General features: G+C 41.5%; 1 protein-coding gene across 1 annotated transcript in view; it reads left to right on the plus strand.

The window, feature by feature from the left end:
* Positions 1-1213: 1213 nt before the first annotated feature.
* Positions 1214-22764, plus strand: part of LOC111867278 (venom allergen 5) — a 29506-nt gene continuing 7955 nt past the window's right edge. The window contains exons 1-6 of the mRNA XM_023856989.2: positions 1214-1712; positions 4452-4561; positions 12621-12742; positions 14183-14264; positions 17731-17891; positions 22114-22214. Of these exons, the coding sequence (XP_023712757.1) occupies positions 1705-1712; positions 4452-4561; positions 12621-12742; positions 14183-14264; positions 17731-17891; positions 22114-22214 (584 nt within the window). The 5' untranslated portion in view covers positions 1214-1704. The remainder of the gene's footprint in view (positions 1713-4451; positions 4562-12620; positions 12743-14182; positions 14265-17730; positions 17892-22113; positions 22215-22764) is intronic.

A 22764-nucleotide genomic window follows, 5' to 3' on the forward strand; every position in this document is an offset into this window, starting at 1 on the left:
TTGTCCACCACAAATCCCACTTGAGCAGACCCGGGATCGAACCTGGGCCGCCGTGGTGGGAAGCCAGCGACTACCCGCTTGAGCTATGGCGCGGCCTTGATATATCTTACTCAAACCATTCATCTGTAAAAGCTGCCTAAACTGTGCCAGTCATTTTCCTCAGTTCATCAAACTACAAATTGTGTGTCTGACATTCAGAATATTGTCACCACGTGCTAAAGCTGTAACCAATAATTCATTGTCATGCACAACATCTCGTCTTTCCGTCTGTTTCCGCCCATATCCAATTCTGCCACCCAATTTGCTGAAAATCTGGATACTGTTAATATTTTCATACAAAATCCCAAGCGAAATTTGTTAGTTTCTCTCAGATTGCATTGGCCTCATACCTTCATATTTTACGTCAATTTAAATTCACTTAACATAAAATAAAAATATAGCATAGAGGATATTGGTAGGAAAGCCAGAAGGAAAGAGACCACTGGGAAGATCAAGGCGTAGGCGGATGAACAATATTAAAATTGATTTAGAGTGATAGGATGGTATGGTATGGATTGGATTGATCTGGCTCAGGATAGGAACCAGTGGAAAGCTCTTGTGAACACGGTAATGAACCTTCGGGTTCCATAAAATGCTGGGAAGCTCTTGAGTAGCTGCACAATAGGCGGCTTCTCAAGAAGGGCTCAGCTCCATGAGTAAGTAAGTAACATTAAATAAATTCTTAAACTTTGAATCAGAGATTATCGCTATGCCTTCAACAAGTTCTGCTCTCTGTTTTCTGTTACCTGCTTCATGTTTGTCTCTTGCTTGGCTTATCCTTCAACCATGAAGATGGAAGCAATACGGTCCCCCGAAACGTCGGCTGACTTTCAACAAACTATACGGCATTATATCCCAGAACACAGAGCTCTTCTAATGTTATTCATCTTCATCGATGGTGCAAGAAACTAATATGATTCAGTGTTCAGAATAACAAAAAAATGCTTACGAATTATGTGTTCTTTCTATTGAATAAAATTAATCATACACAGTTCCGCGGAAGCTCGCTTGATGACGTGAAGGACAGAGAGATGAGCGAGAGGTGACCACGCAAGTGGATATAAGCCGCTTATGTTCTGATCCAGAGGAGCAATGGAGGGAGACCTGTCGTCTGCATTTGTTTTGGGCTAGGTTAGGTATAAAAAGACTGTGCAGAGGAAGTTGGTAGGGTTAGTTCAAAATTTCAAAGCGGCCTCTTCACATCGGTAGAAACTGTCTGTGTGTGCATGTGTATCCTTGATATTTCGAAATTAGTAAAAAAACTGTTTCTTGTATAAATTCGAAAGACAGTGCCAAAATTTCACACCTGCCAATTGTCATAACTGGTTTTCTGTGTACACGGTGTAAAAAAAAAGTCATGGAAACCAAGCGCTCCGAAGCAAGACTTGTCCTTGTCGTAGAAAAGGTTCCTCTTGTATAGTTCAATATTAGTCAAGACTCGACACTTCTTGTTAGTTCAGTTTTAATTGAAATTCAGATTATTCTAAACAACTGCGCTACCCCCAGTGTAAATTGATACGATAAGTTAACGAAGCCGAACAAACAAATTTATGTAACGCTTACAATCTCTAATTTTCGTGAAAAAAGTTTATATTTAGAGACGCAAGAGTCAAATCAAATTACGGACCGTAAGAGCTAAGTGAATTATTCATCAAATTTACACAAATGTCAAGGTAAGTTTCAGAAATGGAGATAATATTTCAGCCAGTAGTGATTTTCTGTCTGGTCACATCAATTCAGTTCATAATTCGGAAGATTTAATTAGTTACATGCAGCGCGGAACAAAAGCCAGGAAAATGTTTTCACACATTTATTGTATATAATGTGCAGAATCTACAATAAATGTGCATGTTCAATAAGTTCTCGTGAATGAGTAATGCCTAGTAGCGTTAAATCATATATTTTTTTTTGTTCATTTAGGTATCATTCTAATGCTTGTATTGGGGCAATACTCCGGTCTGTCTCGTAGAGTTAGGACGGTATATCTCTTATGTCTGTATGTAGTTTCGCTATTGTCTAGTAGGTTCACTGTTACTGCATTAGCGTGGCTTTATAATTTTCTTAAGTCTGTTATTCCACTTTTTTATTTCACTGAAAACTGTGTTCATCTATAGATCTTCATGGATCCTGTGCTTCTGTGCCAACAGGACATATGTGAAGGAAGAAAAACATTTATTAATGATATAATTTGTGTAGCATATTCAAAATGGCCACCTTAAACATTAATGAGTGGGCACATGAAAGAAATACACATGTAAAGCACGAAGTGTGTCCTGAATTTTGCACTATGTAACATAATATCTCAAATTAGCGCATTACCACTTTCTTCCAGTACTTTGAAATTCATTATTCACTAACCTTTCTATCACTTGACGCTACATGATCTGAAATCCCTCTAGCTCTTCAGCATATGAGGCAGCAAACGGGCGAGAGTTAATTGCTGAGTAAATAGGTAAGTTAGCAAGGGATGTGCGAATGGGTTAGTGTATGAGCAAGTAAGTGGTCAATTAGTGATTCATGCAGTCAGTGGGTTAGTTAATGAACATACAGGTAAATAAATTAGTTAATTAGTAACTCAGTAGGATGTGAGTGAGCTAATTGCTTAGTGAATTAGCTGCTTATATACTAAGCAGAAACTTAAAATGGAGAACCACTAATGCATCTACTCCAGGTGTTGACTGTGTACCACTATGACGTAAGATCGCTTCTCCTTCCTCCACAGAGCGCTCTGTGCCGCCAATTGCATACACAAAGCAATGATAAACACAAGAAAGCCCAGTCACTCTTCAATCTTTTTCTTTTGGTTGCTGTTTACACGGCTGTTGAAGCGCTTGGCGACATAACTTGGCAGCTGTCACGTGTCATGTTCTTATGTCATTCTTATTTACATCTTCCCTAGTCGTCTGGCTTCGTACCTGGCCGTGTGCCTATTGCTGTGATTGAAGAGCCGATAGACAAATTAAAATAAAAACACCATGTGGAGGGTATGAGGCTCAGTCCACGAATCAAAGGAGGGCTCTTGTGAATACAACAAGAAACTTCGGATTCTATAAGAAGCGGTGAAATTATTGACTAAACGGGGCGACTATTAGCTTCTGAAGGACCTCCTTCCTTGCAGTTAGTCTAGAATGAACATTGCTGCTTCTCCTGTTACTTATATCCTCTGAAGTTTCACCTGCACTCCGGTTACTAAAGACAGAAGCGTTTAGTTAGATATTATCCCAAAAAATTCCTCTATCACGCGTTACTCTGGTGATAGCTTACTACTAAAAACGTCCAGAAATAACATTTCATTTGCATATTCGTGCATGTGTCCTTAAGTGTGTTACGTGTGTTCGCTGTGTCCTTGTTCATTTATCGCATTTTGCCGGAGGCCAGTGTGAAGTGTCCTCAGAGAAGCGAATTCCACCTAACTCACGATTTCACATACCCAGTTACCCCTCCCACAAAAATATTCCGAAGAAAATAAATTAAAATTATCACAGAGAACACAATAGAACAAACGGGCAAAATAATAGTTAACAAACAAACTCGTACATTTTGACACTCATATAACCCCGAGTGCACTTGTCTGTTCACAAGTTCGCGCGCCATAGCTCAGGAGGTTAGTCGCCGGCTTCCCACAGCGGCGGCCCAGGTTCGAGGACAGGTCAGGCGATGTGGGATTTATGGTGGACAAAGCGGCGCTGGGGCAGGTTTCCTCCGAATACTTCGGTTTCCCCTGCCAATCTTCATTCCGCCAATTGCTCCACAATCACCCTCACCTATCATCTGGGGCTAGTACAATAGGCCAGAAGTGGCCGCAGTACAAGGGATTTCGTCCCACCCCACTAATAATAATAAGAAATAGTTGCGCTTACGTATGTACAATTAAAGGTTAAGTACACATACACATTCACGCACTCACATGAGCCCCCTGCCCCCCACACAAACACTCACGCGCTCATGTACTCCCTCAGCCAGTACCCAGACAACTCTCACGCGCACAGGTTCAAGCATGCGCATTCTCGCGCAATCCACATATATGTACACACCTGTTCTTGCACTGCGCACTCATGTACCCCTTCTCCAACTCCCTTTCCGGCCATACAGCCAAAAGCATCAACAATATTAAAACCAAGTCGAACTCCTAGCCAGTTTAACTCACTTCGAATCCAACTTCCTACTCAAGTTTTCGTTTTCGAAACGAGGTATGTGTGCACATTTCGTTCCCCTCCTGCTCGACCTATATGCCTATCCCATAGTAAATATGTTGATGAAATCCCACAGCACGCCGGTACACTCCTCGTGTGGTATCTTCACTCCATATCTCTTTACGTGGAAATAACTACCGTACTGTAGATATATCGACAATACGGTAGTTATAATAATATGATATCATATCGATCGGGATGTTTAATGATTTCTTGCAGAATGGCGCACTACAGTAGAGGACACCAGCTGACGTTGCTTCTGTTGTGTGGTAGCCTAGCGACCAGCCTCGCTTACTACCAACAGTCATGTGCTGGGAAAACGCTGCTACGTAAGCAAGATTGTTTGTTTTTACAAGTCTAATGATTCGTGCTCCTGCTTCTTCTCAATCTTCTTCTTCTTCTTCTTCTTCTTCTTCTTCTCCTCCTCCTCCTCCTCTTCCTCCTCATTCTTCTTTTTCTTCTTCGCTTCCTCCTCATTCTTCTTCTTTTCTTCCTCCTCATTCTTCTTCTCTTCTTCCTCATTCTTCTTCTTCTTCTTCTTCTGCTTAGACTTCTTTTTTTCTGAGGATATGGAAAGACAACAGGGAAGGAAAATATAAAAGACAAAAAGGAGACAGCATAAAGCACTAGAAGTTCTGGGAAGAATTTATAGCCTACTTTCTTTTCACTGTAACTTCAGTATCTGATACAGCAAATAGAAAGAAAACTTTACTATATATGAATAATAAAATAAATAGAAGAATAGAGTTTGGGAGGCTTCAGTGTTGGTATTACTGATGGGACTGATTTATGAGGTACACAGTTGACATGGCCTCAAATGGCATGATGCCTATACCAAGTTTCATGAAGACTGGTTTTGGTATTCAGTTAATATTAAGCTTATTAGTCCCACAATTTGAGAGGTTGTAGTATTAGTACTATTAATGAAAGTGAATTCCTAAGTATGCCGTTGAGATAGCTTTAGGTGGCATGATATGTATACCAGATCTCATGACCATCGGATCGGGACTTGAGTAATATTAGGGGTATTACCTCAACAATTTGAGAGACTATAGTGTTGGTATTACTGATGGGAAGGATTTATCATGCGTGCCATTCACATGGCTTCAGGTGGCATGGCATATACATACCAAGTTTCATGAAGATTGGTACAGGCGTTCAAGCAGTATTAAGGTTTTGTCTCACAAATCTGATAATTTCTGTCTCAAGAATGGTCTAAAATGAGGAAATGCTTTAACGTCACTGCTTTTCAACTTTGCTTTAGAATATGCCATCAGGAAGGTCCAGGAAAACCATTTGGGACCGAAATTAAACGGGACACATCAGCTGTTGGTCTATGTTGATTTTGTGAATTTACTGGATGATAGTATAGCTACCATAAAGAGAAACACACAAACATTAATCGACGTTAGTAAGGAGGTTGGTCTAGAAGTAAACACAGAGAACACTAAGTATATGTTGCTGTCTCGTCACCAAAATGCATGGCAAAATCATGAAATAAAGAAAGCTAACAGATCCTTTGAAAATGTGGCACAGTTCAGATATTTGGGAACGACTATAAGAAATCAAAACCTGATTCAGGAGGAATTTAAGAGGAGACTGAACTCAGGCAATGCTTGCTACCATTCAGTCCAGAACCTTTTGTTTTCTCGTCTGCTGTCTAAAAACATAAAAATTAGAATGTACAAAACTATAATTTTGCCTCTGGTTCTGTATGGGTGTGAAGCTTGGTGGCTGATATTAAGGGAGGAACATAGGCTGAGGGTGTTTGAGAGCAGGGTGTTGAGAATATTTGGATCGAAGAGAGATGAAGTGACAGGAGTTTGGAGAAAACTGCATAATGAGGAGCTTCATAACTTGTACTCTTCTCCAAGTATAATTACTATAGAATGATCAAGTCAAGGAGGATGAGTGGGAGAGAAGAGGAATGCATATAGGACATTGGTGGGAAAGCCATAAGGAAAGAGACCACTGGTAAGACCAAGGTGTAGGTATGTGGACAATATTAAAATGGATCTTGGAGAGATATGATGGGATGATATGGATTAAATTGATCTGACGCAGGATAGGGATCAGTGGAGGGCTCTTGTGAACACGGTAACGAAACTTTAGGTTACATAAAATGCTGGGAAGTTCTTGAGTAGTTGCAGAATTGGCGGCATAATATGGCATGATATACGTACAAATTAGACTTCGAAAAATATTGAAGTTCTGCCTCAGAAATTCGAAAGGCTGTAATGAGAGTAATACTGATGGACGACTTATAAAGTGCGCCGTTGAAATAGTCTCAATGTGGTATGATATACGTACCAAATTCCATGACGATCGCTTTAGGCATTTAAGTAAAAACACGGTTATTACTGCAATAATTTGAGAGGCTGTACATTTTTATTACTGATCAAAGAGATTTATGGTGTATGCCGTTAAGACGGCTTCACGTGGCACGATATACATACCAAGTTTCATGAAGATTAATGCAGGCGTTCAAGCAATATTAAGATTTATCCTCAGGCCGCGCCGTTGCTCAAGCGGTTAGTCGCTGGCTTCCCAACGCGGTGGCCCGGGTTTGATCCCGGGTCTGGTCAAGTGGGATTTGTGGTGCCAAAGTGGCGCTGGGGCAGGTTCTTTCCGAGTACTTCGGTTTCCTCTTCCAATCTTCATTCCACCAATTGCTCCACAATCACCATCACCTATAATCCCACCCCACTAGCCAAAAAAAAAAAAAAAAAGATTTAACCTCAGAAATTTGAGAGGCCGTAATGTTGGTTTTAGTAATGGGATTTATTATGAATTACGCCGTTGAAATGGGGTTAGATGTCATGATACTGTGACGCATTACTAGGCAACGGTTAGCTAAACACGTTCCCGAGCGTTACGCTATGAACGAGAATAGACGTCCGTTACTGGATAATGGGTTTGGTTACCACGCTAATACAGACGTATCTGGCACAACGCAGACATGAACAGCAGCACTGGAACCCTTGGAGGCGGGAATATACCACGTATATTAGGTTCTCCGCCATTTTATAAAAAGTCATGCATTCGTCAATATTTCATTAAGTTCAATGGAGACCTGGTATGAGCGCTGGAATATTAAAATAAACGAAGAAAACACTGTGGGGATCTACTTGTCCCGCAGTCGTCGACCGCCTGAGTCCCATCCTACACTGAATGGACGAGACATTCCATTTGTAAATAGTGTAAAATATCTCGGTGTAATCTTCGATAAGGCCGGTCACGGTAGCCGAGCGGTCTAAGGCATGTACTGTCTTCGCTCGCTTGGAAACCGGGATCGTGGGTTCGAATCCCACTCAGGGCATGGATGTTTAGTTTGTGTGTGTTTTTCTGTGTTTGTGTACAGGTAGAGGCCTTGCGACGAGCTGATGACCCGCCCAAGGAGTCCTACCGAATGTGTAAGATCTAGAAAAACCGAAGTGAACGGAGAAGTTCATGGAGGTAGGCCTAGGCCCACTGGGGCTGTAGTGCCAAGGGTGGGGGGAAACTTCGATAAGAAAGTTACATTGAAATTACACATAGAATTAATCGAAGCCAAGGCCTTCAGAACATTCATTAGACCCTACTCTCTATTCAAAATTGAACGATTAAGCACTGATGTTAAACTGACCTTCCACAAAGCACTCATTAGGAGTATCATGACTTATGCTTGCCCCGCCTGGGAGTTTGCGGCAGGCAACCATCAACTTGAACTGCAGCGCCTGCAAAACAAAGTTCTCCGCACCATTGGAAATTTTCCAAGGCGCATACCGGTCCACGATGTGCATATGGCTTTCCAATTTCCGTATACGTGCATGCATGATTATATAACAAAATTATGCAGGCAACAAACAGAGGTCATACTCACTCACTCACGGAGCTGAGCCCTTCTTGAGAAGCTGCCAACTGTGCAGCTATTGAAGAATTTCCCAGAATTTTATGGAACCCGAAAGTTAATAACCGTGTTCACAAGAGCCTTCTATTGGTCCCTATCCCGAGCCACATCAAACCAATCAATACCACCCTATCCTATCTCTGTAAGACCAATTTTAATATTGTCCACCCACCTACGTTTTCGTCATTCTAATGGTCTCTTTCCTTCTGGCTTTCCCACCAATATCCTATATGCATTTCTCTTCTTCCCATTCGCTGCTACATGCCCTGCCCACATCATCCTCCTTGACTTGATCATTCTAATTATACTTGGAGAAGAGTATAGGCTATGAAGCTCCTCATTATGTAGTTTTCTCCAACCTCCTGTCACTTCATCTCTCTTCGGTCCAAATATTCTCCTCAACACACTGTTCTCAGACACCCTCAGTCTATGTCCCTCCCTTAATATCAGAGACCAAGTTTCACACCCATACAGAACCACAGGCAAAATTATATTTTTGCGTAGGTTTGATTTGTTTCTCCAATCGACGGAACCGCGGGGCAGTGGACGCTTGGCTTCCTTCGGGGAGAGGAAATAGAAGGGACATGAACAAACTTGGTTTAAAATTTTTAACATTTTTAAACATACTAACTGTAATAAATATTTTAACGTGTTGATACAAGCCGCTGTAGTTGTTTAAAAAACATTAGATTTGTACATTACATTATGTTGACATTGTATGTACATATTAATATTAATATTCATAAATCATATTGTAATAGTGCTTTCTAATTGTATTGATATCCCTCTGAACATGATATACTATAGGACCGAAACATGTAAAGGATAAAATATTAAAAACTAAAAACCATCAGTCACACTGGACGGAATTAATTAACCTTTTATAATATAGTTTTGTATATTCTAATTTTTATGTTTTGGGACAGCAGACGAGAAAACAAAAGGCTCTGGACTGAATGGTAGCGAGCATTACTCGAGTTCAGTCTCCTCTTAATTTCCTCTTGAATCAAGTTTTGATTTGTTGTAGTCGTTCTCAAACATCTGAACTGTGCCACATTTTCAAACCATCTGTTACATATCTTTATGTCATGATATTGCCATGTATTTTGGTGACTGGATACCAGCATATACTTAGTTTTCTCTGTGTTTACTTCTAAACTAATCTCCTTACTAGCGTCATTTAAATTTTGTGTGTTTCTCTTTATGTTATCTATATTATCGCCCAGTAGATTCACAGCATGAGCATAGACCAACAGGTCATGTGTCCCATTCAATTACAGTCCCTCCTGGCTCTCATGGACCTTCCTAATGGCATATTCTAAAGCAAAGTTGAAATGCAGTGGCGATAAAGCATCTCCCTCTTTTAAACCCTTCTGGATGTGAAAAATTAACAGACAATTGCTTACCTAAACGGGCTTTACCATACGTTTCGTTTAAACACATTTCAATCAGCCTAACTAGTTTCATGGGTACCCCAAACTCTATCAGAATACTGTACAATACTTTCATCCTTACTGAATCATAGGTTTTCTTGAAGTCTATGAATAGCTGATGTACTGTCTCATTGTATTCCCATTTTTCTCCAATATCTAATGAATGTAAAAGATCTGATCTGTAGTTTATCTATTACGTCGAAACCCACTGATTTCATCTATATCTGAACTTAAACTTGAGAGAAGAATATTGGATAAAATTTTGTATGAAGTTGATAACAGTGATATCCCCCGATAATTACTACAGTAAGTTTTATCACCCTTCTTGTGAACTGATTAAATAATAGACTCCTTCCAGCAGAGGTCATACAAAATCAAGAAAATGAAAATGTTCGCAACATTGAACAAGGCGAGTACCGACACAGGAAATATATGAGACTTAAACTTGGCGGCGGTCAAACATACGACAGTTCAAGTGACTAGACTGCCGTTGTAACAGGAGCTACTGTTAGGGCATGATCTGCTGTACTGAGCCTGGACTGAGAGAGGCCTTTTTTATGTTGTATATACATACATTTAATAGCATGTAAAATGTAAATCGGACATACTCGTACTGACAACAGACTTATTACTGCTGACTGTGACTCTGGCAAACAACAGACCCGTCCTCTCGTCAGAGAGAGCTCCCCACACCAACAAACCTGCAACTGTCTGACAGTAATACAAATCTGGTCTTAAGCCCCAGATGGCTGCTTTATTCCCAGACAGACTGGCCGACTGACCGCGGTCCTAACATAACTTTGACTTTGACTTTGACTTTGAATATATGAGTACTGAATAGTTGAATTGTTACCAAGTAACGACTAGTAAGCAGATGTTAATGACCTGATTTTATATGTTATATTTATAGTAATCTCCAGAGTGTTATAATTACTTGCAGCTAAGACTTGTGAGTATCCAATAAATCCAATCAAAAGATCTAGAACCCACAATTATTCGTCAGGCTAACCACTTATATGTGACAATACGCATACCAAGTTTCAGGAAGATTGGTTCTGGCATTATAAGGTTAATGGGGGGGGGGTACATATACAGACTGCTTTCCCTTTTCAAACTAAAGAACGTAGACTAATAAGGACAGTAACTATCATCACTCACTCCTTTGCGCACCAGGTGAGAGCTGGTGCGATTTCTGACCGAGCTCCTTTATGGCTTATCAGCGTCAGCTTCACGGAAGAGTGTGACGTGAACCAGAGAGCGAAACGCATAGCCCGAGGCCCGCTTTACTCGCCTGCAGAAGTGGTCACCCGTATGTATGACCTGTTATCCCATCGCGTAGTTGCAGGCCGTAACACTTCCGCTAGTGTGGGAGCCAAAATCCGTTCAAACTCGGTGCCGTAAACCATTGTTCAATTTTGTTAAACAGCTTTGATTTTAAGAAAGCCGTATTCTGGGATGTGGCGCCGTGTAGAAATTGTGTTAACCGACGTTTCGGAGGAACGTATCGCCTCCATCTTCAGGGTAGAGGACAAGAAGAAATCTGTGAGCGAACCAGCAGAGCAGGTGCAACAGTCACTGTGTAGGACAATGTCTACTTCTAATTATCGAGTATTTTCATGCATAGGTCTCTTATGTTTCAATTCACTTTGAGCGCTACTGTACTTAAGGGTCTAATTCAACTTGCATGCGTACCCTCTGAGTCCTTTGACAGATTTTGACGAAACTCGGCATATAACTTATATACTATCGTGTGTAGTTTCCATAAACTAGGATCTACTTTAAAGCCCACATTACAGAAGAAACTAAGTGAGCTTTCACGTGAACTTTCGAGTCTTGAGACCGATTTTGATCAAACATGGTGGACAGCATTTGTAATGTGTGTCATCATGCAATTAATTTTACATCCAATTTCACTTCTTGGTCTAACCGGACCTGTAGGCTTTGTAAGATTTTGATTAAATTCGGTAAAATAATAATTGTTATAGGCTACTAGAATTACTATTAAGATTCACTGGTTTCATTTTAATTCCTTTTAAGACTCTAGCACATCCTTCTTCCACCTTTACGAATTAGGCCCTCTGGAATGTTCCAATTCAGAAATAACTACCGAAACTATTAATATTTTGGCCGTTCTTTACAGTGCCAAAACAGAACATCTTATGTAGAGATCATGTTTGTCTTCTCTAAGAAGCAGTAATCAACGCCTAAACAATTTGACTGATAGTATTTAATTCGACGCTGGGAAATTTAACCAGAAACTGTAGGACATTTTCGATTTTGAGCCATAGACAAAGCCCACTTTACATATAAAAGGTCATGAATGGGATATTAATTTATGTCATAAACTGAATCAAATTTTATTGAAATTCGACATGAGAAATCTTTACAAGCGTACATTTATGTACATTGACTGATTATGAAGCCTGTATACATAACGAAATAAATAAACTTTTCGTGTATGTCAGTACATCATAAACCGTTATTGAAAGCCGATGTGGGAAGTCTTCGCATAAATTTAGTTGGCCAATCTGATAGTCATACTGACTGATTACACGGCCTACTTTACATTTTTTTTCCTTGGTACTACAGCCCCAGTGGGACCAGGCCTACCTCCATGAACTTCTCCGTTCACTTAGGTTTTTCTTGATCTTACACATTCGGTAGGACTCCTTGGGCGGGTGATCAGCTCATAGCAAGGCCTCTATCTGTACACAAACACAGAAAAACGCACACACAAAAACTAAACATGCATGCCCTGAGTGGGATTCGAACCCACGATCCCGGTTTCCAAGCGAGCGAAGACAGTACATGCCTTCTACTTTACATACTCTACAATATTCTAGGAGACCCTACGTCTGTGATCGTCTACACACGATAGTAGCATAAGCCTCTTTTTCTCTGTAAAGGTATTTAAAACAAACCGCGTTTCTTATTGAAACACAAACTAGAAAAGCGGAGGGGATCACCATTCGCATAAACAGGAATGATCCGTGAAGTTCAGTAAGAAAGTGCAGTGTTTGCTTTCTCATTTTTGGAAAAGAAACTCGAAACAAAGTGTTCTCGCAGGGAGCGGCGGGCTGAGTTGCACGGACCGGCAAGCGATTCTGGAGGCGCACAACAAGGCAAGGCAGACAGTGGCTCTGGGAAGAGTTCCGGGGCAGCCGGCCGCATCAAGGATGCTGGAAATGGTGAGTGAAACACAGCGCGAACAAGGAACGAGAGAGTCGAAACGAGAGACTTATCGAGGGAGTAAGGGCGAGCGAATGCCGATTAAAGTTGCCGCGAATTGCCTTCGCTCGCTCGGAAGGTGGGATCGTGGGTTCGAATCCCATTCAAGGCATGGATGTCTGTGTGTGTGAGTTTATTCTGTGTTTGTGTTGTCCTGTGCCTTGCGAAGGCCGATCCCCCGTCCAAGGAGTCCTTTCGCCTGTGTAAAAAATATTACGTAACAGAAGAAAATGCCAGGGCCCAACAAAGGGCTGTAGTCATTGACGAATGAAGAGTGAGGGAATAACAGTGACTGTGCCTTGGGCTATTTAAAGACTCTTCGTCAACTTCAGAGGCTGAGATTTTAGGCCCTCACTTTTATCCTAAGAATGGAGACAGCACGTTCCCCCTGAGCACTTATAACTATCTACCAGACTATACGGTGTCATAACCCGAAAATCACAATATGAATTTAGAGAATATGTAGTGTCAAATGTTAGACTCATATCATAATATCAAAATCTTATTTCATACTTACACAGTGTGTCCAGGTTCTGTTAGGACTGTGTTCATTAAAATTACAAGACGTGAATTATTTTCAAAATTTCCCTCTTTTTATTCAAAATAGTCTCCTTCTGAATCAATACATAGCTGGAATCGATTGAAAAGTTTTCTGTGATCGTGGTTCGAATCCCATTTAAAGTATGGCTGTTTGGTGTGTGTGCGTTTATTCTGTGTTTGTGCTGTCCTGTGTGCAGGTAGAGGCCTTGCGACGGGCTGATCACCCGCCCAAGGAGGCCTACCGTCTGTGAAAAAATGATCACGGAACTGAATAAGAGCCCTGGGCCCTGAATGGACTGAAAGAGCCACTGAAAAAAAATCCTGTTGTATGAACTATTGTAATTAAAATTAAAAACGATATTAGGACGAAATAAAATCGAAAGAGCGTATTACAAACGCCATACACACGGCGAAGTCCAAAAATTATCAATCGATTACACCACGATACAAATGTACGGTAATTTATACATGTCCAGAATGGCCTGCAAGTTCCTCATTTTGGAACTTACACAGCACAGCAGTTTGTCCCTCTTGTTTTGGAGCTGTCTGTCTCTAATTATGGCCTGCAAGTTCCTCATTTTGGAACTTACACAGCACAGCAGTTTGTCCTTCTTGTTTCGGAGCTGTCTGTCTCTAATTATGGTCTGCAAGTTCCTCAGTTTGGAACTTACAGAGCACAGCAGTTTGTCCTTCTTGTTTTGGAGCTGTCTGTCTCTAATTATGGCCTGCAAGTTCCTCATTTTGGAACTTACACAGCACAGCAGTTTGTCCTTCTTGTTTTGGAGCGGTCTGTCTCTAAATTTTGCCTGCCATTGCTGCCATGAGTTGGAATGATGAATCAATTACGTATGTTGTTGCAGGTTTGGGACGAGGAATTGGCGGCGGTGGCACAGCGCTGGGCGGACAAATGCACCCTGGCGCACGATGGCGCAAGAGATGTTTGTGAGTACCGTTGCCCAGATACACTCCGCAACATTTATACGTGTGAGACAGTAGGGCAGGAAGTAGAACCACTGACGAAGTGTTAGGCAGCCATGAGACACGCTAAGGGAGATGAAAACGTGTATGCGAAGTTTTGGGTCAGCGAAAGTGTGGATGGAAAGATAATATTAAAATTGATGTTAAGGAAATTGGTGTAAGAGTGTGGAGAGAAGCATTAGCAGCACTCGGGGCTGGTGTTATGCAGTTTGAAACTTCTCTGTCATTATAGGTGTAAACGTGAGGATAATATTAGCATGAGTATTAAAGACATAAGTATGAGAACAGGGGCATGCGCATTGATAGCATATAATTGAGAGCTCTGAAGGAATTCACTACCACCAGCATTACTGCTTGGGTCACAGCCGAGGAGAGTGTATTCAGTAAGGCTCTATTTTTATATTAGGAGATTCATGATTATGTTCCTACCTCATTTGATTCACAAATTTTATAGTTAAAAACATCGTCATTAAACAAACTAAGAATTATATGTTTAAGAAAAGAAACATGAGTTCCGTCACATTATTTTAGACACGTGTAACGGATATAAGTTTTATTATGAAAAGTAACTTGTACCTTGTATTTATTCCAGTATAGAACACGTATAATTCATTCAGAAGCGATTTTTGTCACGAGACTGCTAATGTGTGCAAACACATTATGAAAACAGATCCGTGTTCTGCCTTTCAAGGATAGGCTTCAAGTCGGTGCCGCCTACAGCGCATTTAGGAGTCAGGACAACTTAGTTAGAAGGCCCCTGGTGTCAAGGCTAAGGGATGGACGACCGCAGAGGCACAATTTATAAGCTTCCTTTTCTTATTAACATAAAATTACTGTCTGCCTTTTTAGTGCCTATTAAGTGGAGGAATTGTTTTGCAAGAGACTGTGGACCTGTCGTCTGACAGATTACTGATGAATGAATCGTGATCATTAATTGGCAACAATTTAAGCATGCTACGAAACAGTTTTCAGAACTTCGGCACGAATGAGGGTATTATTATTATTATTATGGAAAAGAAGTTTTGAGAAAATCCATCTGTGTTTGAGGAGGCGCGGAATTTTTGGTCGTATGGGGCAACATTTAGATTTAAGCAGGCCCTAGCGTCCAGAAGAGCCCTGAGGTCCATCCAGCATCCTGTTAAATGGGTACCAGTGTCTCGTTTTGTGGGGGTGAAGAGACAGTGGAGTAAAGCTAACCACTCATCTCCAGGTAGTACAAAGACTACGGATGCATGGAGCTATGCCTTAACCCCGCCATACACCTTCATGACGTGGTACTTAATTACGCAGGCCCTACAGGAGCAATGAAAGATTTGTCTATATATCTTTTAAAATACCGTCGCGTGTTTCCTAGGCAACGCGACAGGAAATTGTGTGGGTCTCGGATATGAACGAATACTGTTTACTGGACGATCACTCTGTACACTCACAAATACAATTATTCACACTTGTAACGTCTTCGGACGTTTCTTCTTCAATGCTATAACTCTCTTGCACCACTAATCTCGGTGAAGTGTCTTCTGCTCTGCTCGGAGCTCAACTGTCCGTACCTCTCGTCGGATACGAACTCTTATATCCTGCACTCGAGCTGAATAGGGAACACCTTGTCGAAGGGTTAATTTCGTCCGCTGCTATGCAACGAATCTCTTGTTGCCGCGTCAATACGTATCTCCCTCAAATAGTTCGTTTGTAACAGTGGAAACCCCACTGTTAGACTTTCATCTCCGGGGCAACGATTTCCTAAGTCCTAAGTTCTGTTTGTGGTCTTGTAGGTCACTCTCAACCCATACACGCCACTGCTATCTGAAGACACAGCAGGTACTGGCAACAAGTGCGCTTCCGCTGGCGTAGACTGTATAGTGACCGTGGGGTCGGAGTGGGGACGGGAACTTTCTCTTCTCCAAGTCGTCCAGACGGGCTCTAGGGCCCTCCCAACCCACTATACAATGGGTACCGGGTCTCTTCCCCAGGCGGTAAAGAGGCCGGGGCATGAAGCTGACCACTCACCTCCAACTAGTGCCGAGGTTAAGAAAATTTTGATCTATACATCCACTCCCCCATGCGTCTTCATGGCGTAGTGCTTAATTAGTTAAGCACAGGGACAACTTTACTTTTACCACTGGCATAGCCTACGGCTCCATGGAGGCGAGCAATTCAACGTACGGAGTGGCTGCAGCTCGTTCTCGTTCGAGAACAGCCAGCACATCGTGTTCATTCCCAGTTTCAGTATTCGAGTCACAACCCAAACAGAATGCTTGTGTGCGTACATGTTACTTCTCAGGCTACAGTATGAGTTTTAACTAGATTCAGGCGGGAGCGTATTTTATTTCAGCGCAGAACTTTCCTTTTCAAATTAGTTTATATACTTTTATTTATAAAAAAAAAAGTCCTCTCGTTTCCATACACAATTCACGCAACAGAAAACTCGAAATTCCACTTCATGAGAACACCCAATGCACTGTTGCCCCCTCCTTTCAGTTAATACAAAACCTCAGCCCCTCCCCCATAAATCCGCACACTAATTTTGTTTGAAAACTCTGTGATTTGCAGAGTTTAACAGTAAAATCACAATTCTGTACACACTTAGGATGAAAATATTACTAAGTCAATGGGGCTCTCACGCCCCACTTTGGATCCTTATACCACTCTGCGGGGCGCGCCCCACCGGTTTATAACAATTGAATTAAGTGATGTCTATCCATGGGCACATGGAATCTCATTTCCTCTCCGTCATAGTAAAAGGTAAAGGTATCCCTGTAACAGGCCGTGGAGGCCCATAGGGTTGTAAGACGTTCAGGGTCCCACATTATCTATACAATCGGCTCACAAGTTCTCAGCCATACTCGCCGGCCGCCCTTTACCCACCAGGAAGATTCCAGGTACTCATTTCTGTTAGAGGTTGAGTCGACCCCAGGGCCATAGTGCGGTTGGAAGGATAGGTCAATTGAAAAAAATCCACCTCATCAGGACTCGAACACGCAACCTTCCGGCTTGTAGCATAGTGCTTCAAGTAACTACACTACCGCGTGTCCCTTTCCGTCTTAATATTTTTATTAAATAACTAATGAACAGCGTTCCCATATTCAAGTGTCACACATCTCTCACGAAGCCCATCTGACTTACTGAGGAAGATCCGTGGTGAGCACCTGTTCCCTAATTCCCATAGCCTTGTTCACTTTGCTTACGGCAATATCACTTCGATCGGGTGTGCTTTAAATACTCGTTTAATTTCACCTATAACGGTCATCTCACTCAAGGTCCCGTCTCATTGGAAATAACAAGAAGCGATAATTTCTTTTGTACACTGCGTTTTGTAGACTTAGGCTTTGCGGGTTGTCTCGACTTGACGGAAGGAGCGTCCGGGGGCGCACTAAGCTCACTGCACCTCTCCAATAAAACGTAATCACGCTGGCTCCTGTTTCCACTGCAGCCCGATTTCCTGTCGGCCAGAATATTGCTGTCACGTGGACAACACGAACAAATGCCGGAGCCGCCCCGGACTTCAGACGCCAGATCATGGGTTGGTTTAACGAAGTGCGACAATATGGCTTCTACTCGCCCTTCAGAAAGGGCACAGGCCACTACTCCCAGGTCGGTATTACAATAATACTTCAGTTGTAATTTAACACTGTGTACCAGCTGAAAATTTTCCCTGGAATATAAGTTTAGAAAAGTTAAGAATGGTTTTACAAAAATAAGAAAGACTAAGGCTGAGGAACGTTTAGTGTAACCTTACCCACTTGTCACATGGTTTTGGCCTCTCGATCTAGGAGAAAAATTTAAAAATGAAACGAGCCACATTCAAGAAGAGCACTCATTTTGAACTAACTCCACAGTTATTCTTGAGAAGCCTATAGACGCTCATCTAATCAAGAAATGTTTCACCTTTTGTGAAACCCGAGGTTCAATTCTTGTGCACATTAGTGTCCATCACTGAATCTTTCCTTGCGACAGTACAATTTCCCAGCGTATATTTGTAAATATAAATAATTTTATACTTTTAAAGTTTAGTTTCCATTTACATACTATGCAAGATGGAATAAAATATAAATATTTATTTCAAATTTTTATCCAACTTTATCTGGAGAACGTGTTTCTTGTGAATAAATATTTGAAGCACGCTATGACTACTACTGTACCAGCGCCTGCGCACTCATAATCTCACCCATGACCGTTAATGTTTTACTGTACTGAGATAAATGTATTTACTCACATTTAGCAAGCCAGGTTTGATCCACAGGGTCACCATGAAGCACAAAGACTCACGTAAATGCCACAGAGCTCCACGCGTTCTGTACTGAGGCGAGTGGTCAGCTTCACGCCCAAGACGCCCCTTTCCCTCTGTGGGGAAAATTATCCGTATATTTGTGGGCAATTTCTAATACATTAAGAAAAAAAGTAAGGAAGTTAACAATAAAATAACGGCAGTGAATTCAATAACATTTCATGAAGCAGTGTAGGCTTACTTTCCAACATATACTTCGTTCAATTTATTAATCAATTGCTATAACATGAGTCAACATAACATAAGACCATCTGCTCTACGAAACAGGGTACATCATCCCATGTGTAAGCAACTTTACAAAACAAAAGTCCTGTGTACGCATTTGCTTGCATTTCTCACTGGTGTATGTTGAAAATAGAATCTAGTAACATTCTAATGATTATGTAAACCCCTACATCACTAACTAAATATAATGTACCGTCGTTCCCTTTGCAAATACAGTGTGAGGGTATCTGTGTGCATACAGAGTTTAACTGAAAGGTGCGAACAATTTTGGCGCGAGTTCCACATACCAAAAGAAGAAAAAATATCCATATGTACTCGGAAACCTTTAACTTGTGAGATACAGCTGAAAGAGTACTGTCATGGCCTCAACTGTTCAGCATTAAAGTGTGGGCATGGATTGTTGGTGAGGTTTGGTAGGCCCGGAAGTTTTGCCACATCGGTTTACAGACAACCACTACCGGGATTTCCTCTTACATGAGCTACCAGAGCTACTGGAAGATGTGTCACTGGCAGTCAGAACACGGATGTTGTATACGCATGATGGTACTCCGACATATTTCAGCCGTGCTGTGCGAGATGTTCTCAACAAAACCTATCAGGACCGATGGATAGGCAGATGAGGACCCACTGCATGGACTCCACGCTAGCCAGATCTGAATCCTCTGGATTTTTACCTGTAGGGACACTAAAAACCTTCGTGTGTGCAGCTCTCGTTGACGACGAAGAGACACTTCACCATCGCGTTGTGGATGCCTGTCAGACTATCCGCAAATGCCCTGGCATTTTGGAACGGATGCGGCGGCCCATGATGAGACGTGCATTGAATCTCATGGAGGACATTTTGGGCACTTATAAATATAATCTTTCAGCTGTAACTCACAAATTAAATGTTTCCGGACACATGTTGATATGGAGATTTTTTCTTCTTTTGGTATGTGGAATTCGTGCCAAAAGTTTGTCCGCACCTTTCCGTTACAGCATATTTACATACATAAAGGGGCTTAGGCAATACGCCATGGAAACGTGTGGGATAAAGATATGGATCCATCCTACTGGGCATTGAACCCCGGTCGTTCAGACAGTTACCAGTCACTTTAATAAGCAGTCTTGGATCTTTAAAGACTAAGTTGTCTGTGCGAATAAACGCTACGCCATAAATGTGTACTGATGCAGGAGTGAAAGTAAAGTTAAATAAAAACTTTAAAGGTTTCTTATTCTGCTGCATTACCTCTAAAAATGTGAATGAAAGGGACATGGCATAACATGTTTCTGTTAGAAGACTACAATAATCCTAAACTTCCTTTTATTCAGTACGCGTATAGAAGTATACCAAAACACGTGTAAATTGTGTTTTCGCCTTCTTACATAGTAGTACTAGGTCTGCTTTCATAGAAATGTAGCGAGAAATTTAAGGGCACACTGTGTCTGTATAGGGAGGGGGGGTAAAGTGTACGTAACATTTTAATCTGAACATTTTCGTGGAGGGGGACACTTCGGGGACTTCAGCACAGATGGGAGGATAATACTAAAATTTATCTTTAAAAATACTGTGAGAATACGTACTAGATTCAAGAGGATCGGGGCCAGTGATTTGTACCCGTGAATACTGTAGTAAACCTCCGGTCTCCACAGGAGGTGGATCATGTCTTGACTGGCTGCGCGAATATCACATTCTCAAGGACTCTCACCTATGGACTAGTCAGAAGAGATACACGCCCTTCCTGCCGCACATGTGGTGTTGGCTTAACACAACAATATTTAGAGGCTCGTGTTTTCCTTTCGAGTTGTGAAAGAAGAGGCAGTTTCTATGCCTCTCACAAATTTCTAACTGAAAACAGATCTCCTATGTTATAACAACTTTTCCAGGAACTGGTGATAAATACGAGATGGAATACAAGGCGGAATCTAACAAAAGAAAATTCAATTCATGGGTCTCCATCAATCACTCACTCATGGAGCTGATCCTCTCTTGAGAAGCACCAATTGTGAAGCTATTCAAGAACTTCCCAGCATTTATGGAACCCGAAAGTTCATTAGCGTGTTCACAAGAGCCCTCCATTGGTCCCTATAATGAGCCAGATCAATCCAATCAATATAATTTCATCCTATCTCTCTAAGATCCATTTTAATATTGTCCACACACCTACGTTTTGGTCTTCCTAGTGGTCTCTTTCCTTCTGGCTTTCCCACCAATATCCTATATGCATTGGTCTTCTCCCCCATTCGTGCTACATGCCCTGCCCATAACATATTCCTTGACTTGATCACTCTAATTATACTTGGAGAACAGTACAAATTATAAAGCTCCTCATTATGCAGTTTCCTCCAACCACCTGTCACTTCATCTCTCTTCGGTCCAAATATTCTCCTCAGCACCCTGTTCTCAAACACCCTCAGTCTGTGTTCCTCCGTTAATGTTAGAGACCAAGCTTCACACCCATACAGAACCACAGGGAAAATATACTTTTGTATATTCAGAGTTTTAAGATTTTAGACAGCAGACGAGAAGACGAAAGGTTCTGGGCTGAATGGTAGCAAGCATTAACTGAATTAACTCTACAGGACCATAAAAAGGGGTTATTCGTCAGAAATAATGACATTCATTGGGTTATATAACGAGGATGATTCAACTGCACGAATTATACAACATCCAGTTATATATGACAGTGACGACGAGTAGTAAGGAAAGTTTTTGCTTACGATACTAGATGGACCGCGGAGGTGAACATAAGTGGTGATTTTAAACGAATGTGATACAGAATCGTGATCCATTTGAAAATACATTCTAGACATCTAGAGGAATATGACGTAAAATACCAGTAATATTATATGTACGGCAAAGATTCGAACGAAGACCCTCGGAATACGAATCAGGAGTGTTAATTAGTACATTCTGATATTCGTTGAAAGGAAGCAGCCTGCAGTGGACAGACTGACAGGCTCAGGCGTAGTGATCGCTTCTCCGTCCCTCCATGTCAGGCATATTGCCATGTTGAATATTTGTTCAACTACTGTTACGTAACTGTGTAGGTTATGTAGCGTCGAATTATATGTAAAAAAAATATATAGAGATTATTTAGAAGTGATCATGACTTATTTAATTGTTATACCACAAACTGTTCGGCTGTACTCAGAACTACAAAAATTTTCAGTTGGGATAACAGACTTCTGGGCCTGTAGTTGACCGGAGGCCTTTCCGGTTATAGACCGAACTGATATTCCGCCCAACCACTTTGCACTTGTTGACTTTGTGTCTGTACGCTCATGTTTATTGGTTTCCCTTTGTTTCTTTCTTTCTTTCAGTTGGTTTGGGGTGACACGTATCTTGTGGGCTGTGGTTACTCCCACTACTACGATCCATCCCGTGGCTACACCAAACTATACGTCTGTAACTACGGCCCAGGGTAAGCTACGTCTGTTTTCATGCATTCAACTGGGTAAATGCTATATACGAGTATACTGAAACGGATTTGATCAACGTGTTGCCAGGCAACAGCTCTGTAAACACGGTCCAACATGCAACCATAGAGGAAGCTGTGTTTTTTTTGTAGATCCGACCGACGCGCCAATAGGCTGGCTGGATAGCGATCACGTGATATGTATTTTGTGTGATGCATGTCCGTTCCGCGGCTATATAAGAAAGAGTGACAGAATTTGTTCAAGGCAGTTACAAGTGAGTAGTAGTGACAAAAGCACGCGAAGAAGCAAGCAAACATTGACCTCGAGGAGTACAGAGGAGTACAGGAAATCAGCCTGTGAAGACTTAACGTGTGATTAGAAGACTTTAGTTATGTGTAATATTTGGAGCGTGTAATTCAACGAGACTCTTACAGTGCCTGTGTTATAAATCCGTGAAGACTGGTGGAGATAGACTGAAGAGAGTGGCACGGAGTGCTTTGTAGTGTGAAAATCAGCAATACTGTAATAATTAATTGTAGTTACGACATGTAGGTT

The sequence above is a fragment of the Cryptotermes secundus genome, unplaced genomic scaffold, assembly GCF_002891405.2.
Source record: "Cryptotermes secundus unplaced genomic scaffold, Csec_1.0 scaffold1475, whole genome shotgun sequence".
Classification (NCBI taxonomy): Eukaryota; Metazoa; Arthropoda; class Insecta; order Blattodea; family Kalotermitidae; genus Cryptotermes; species Cryptotermes secundus.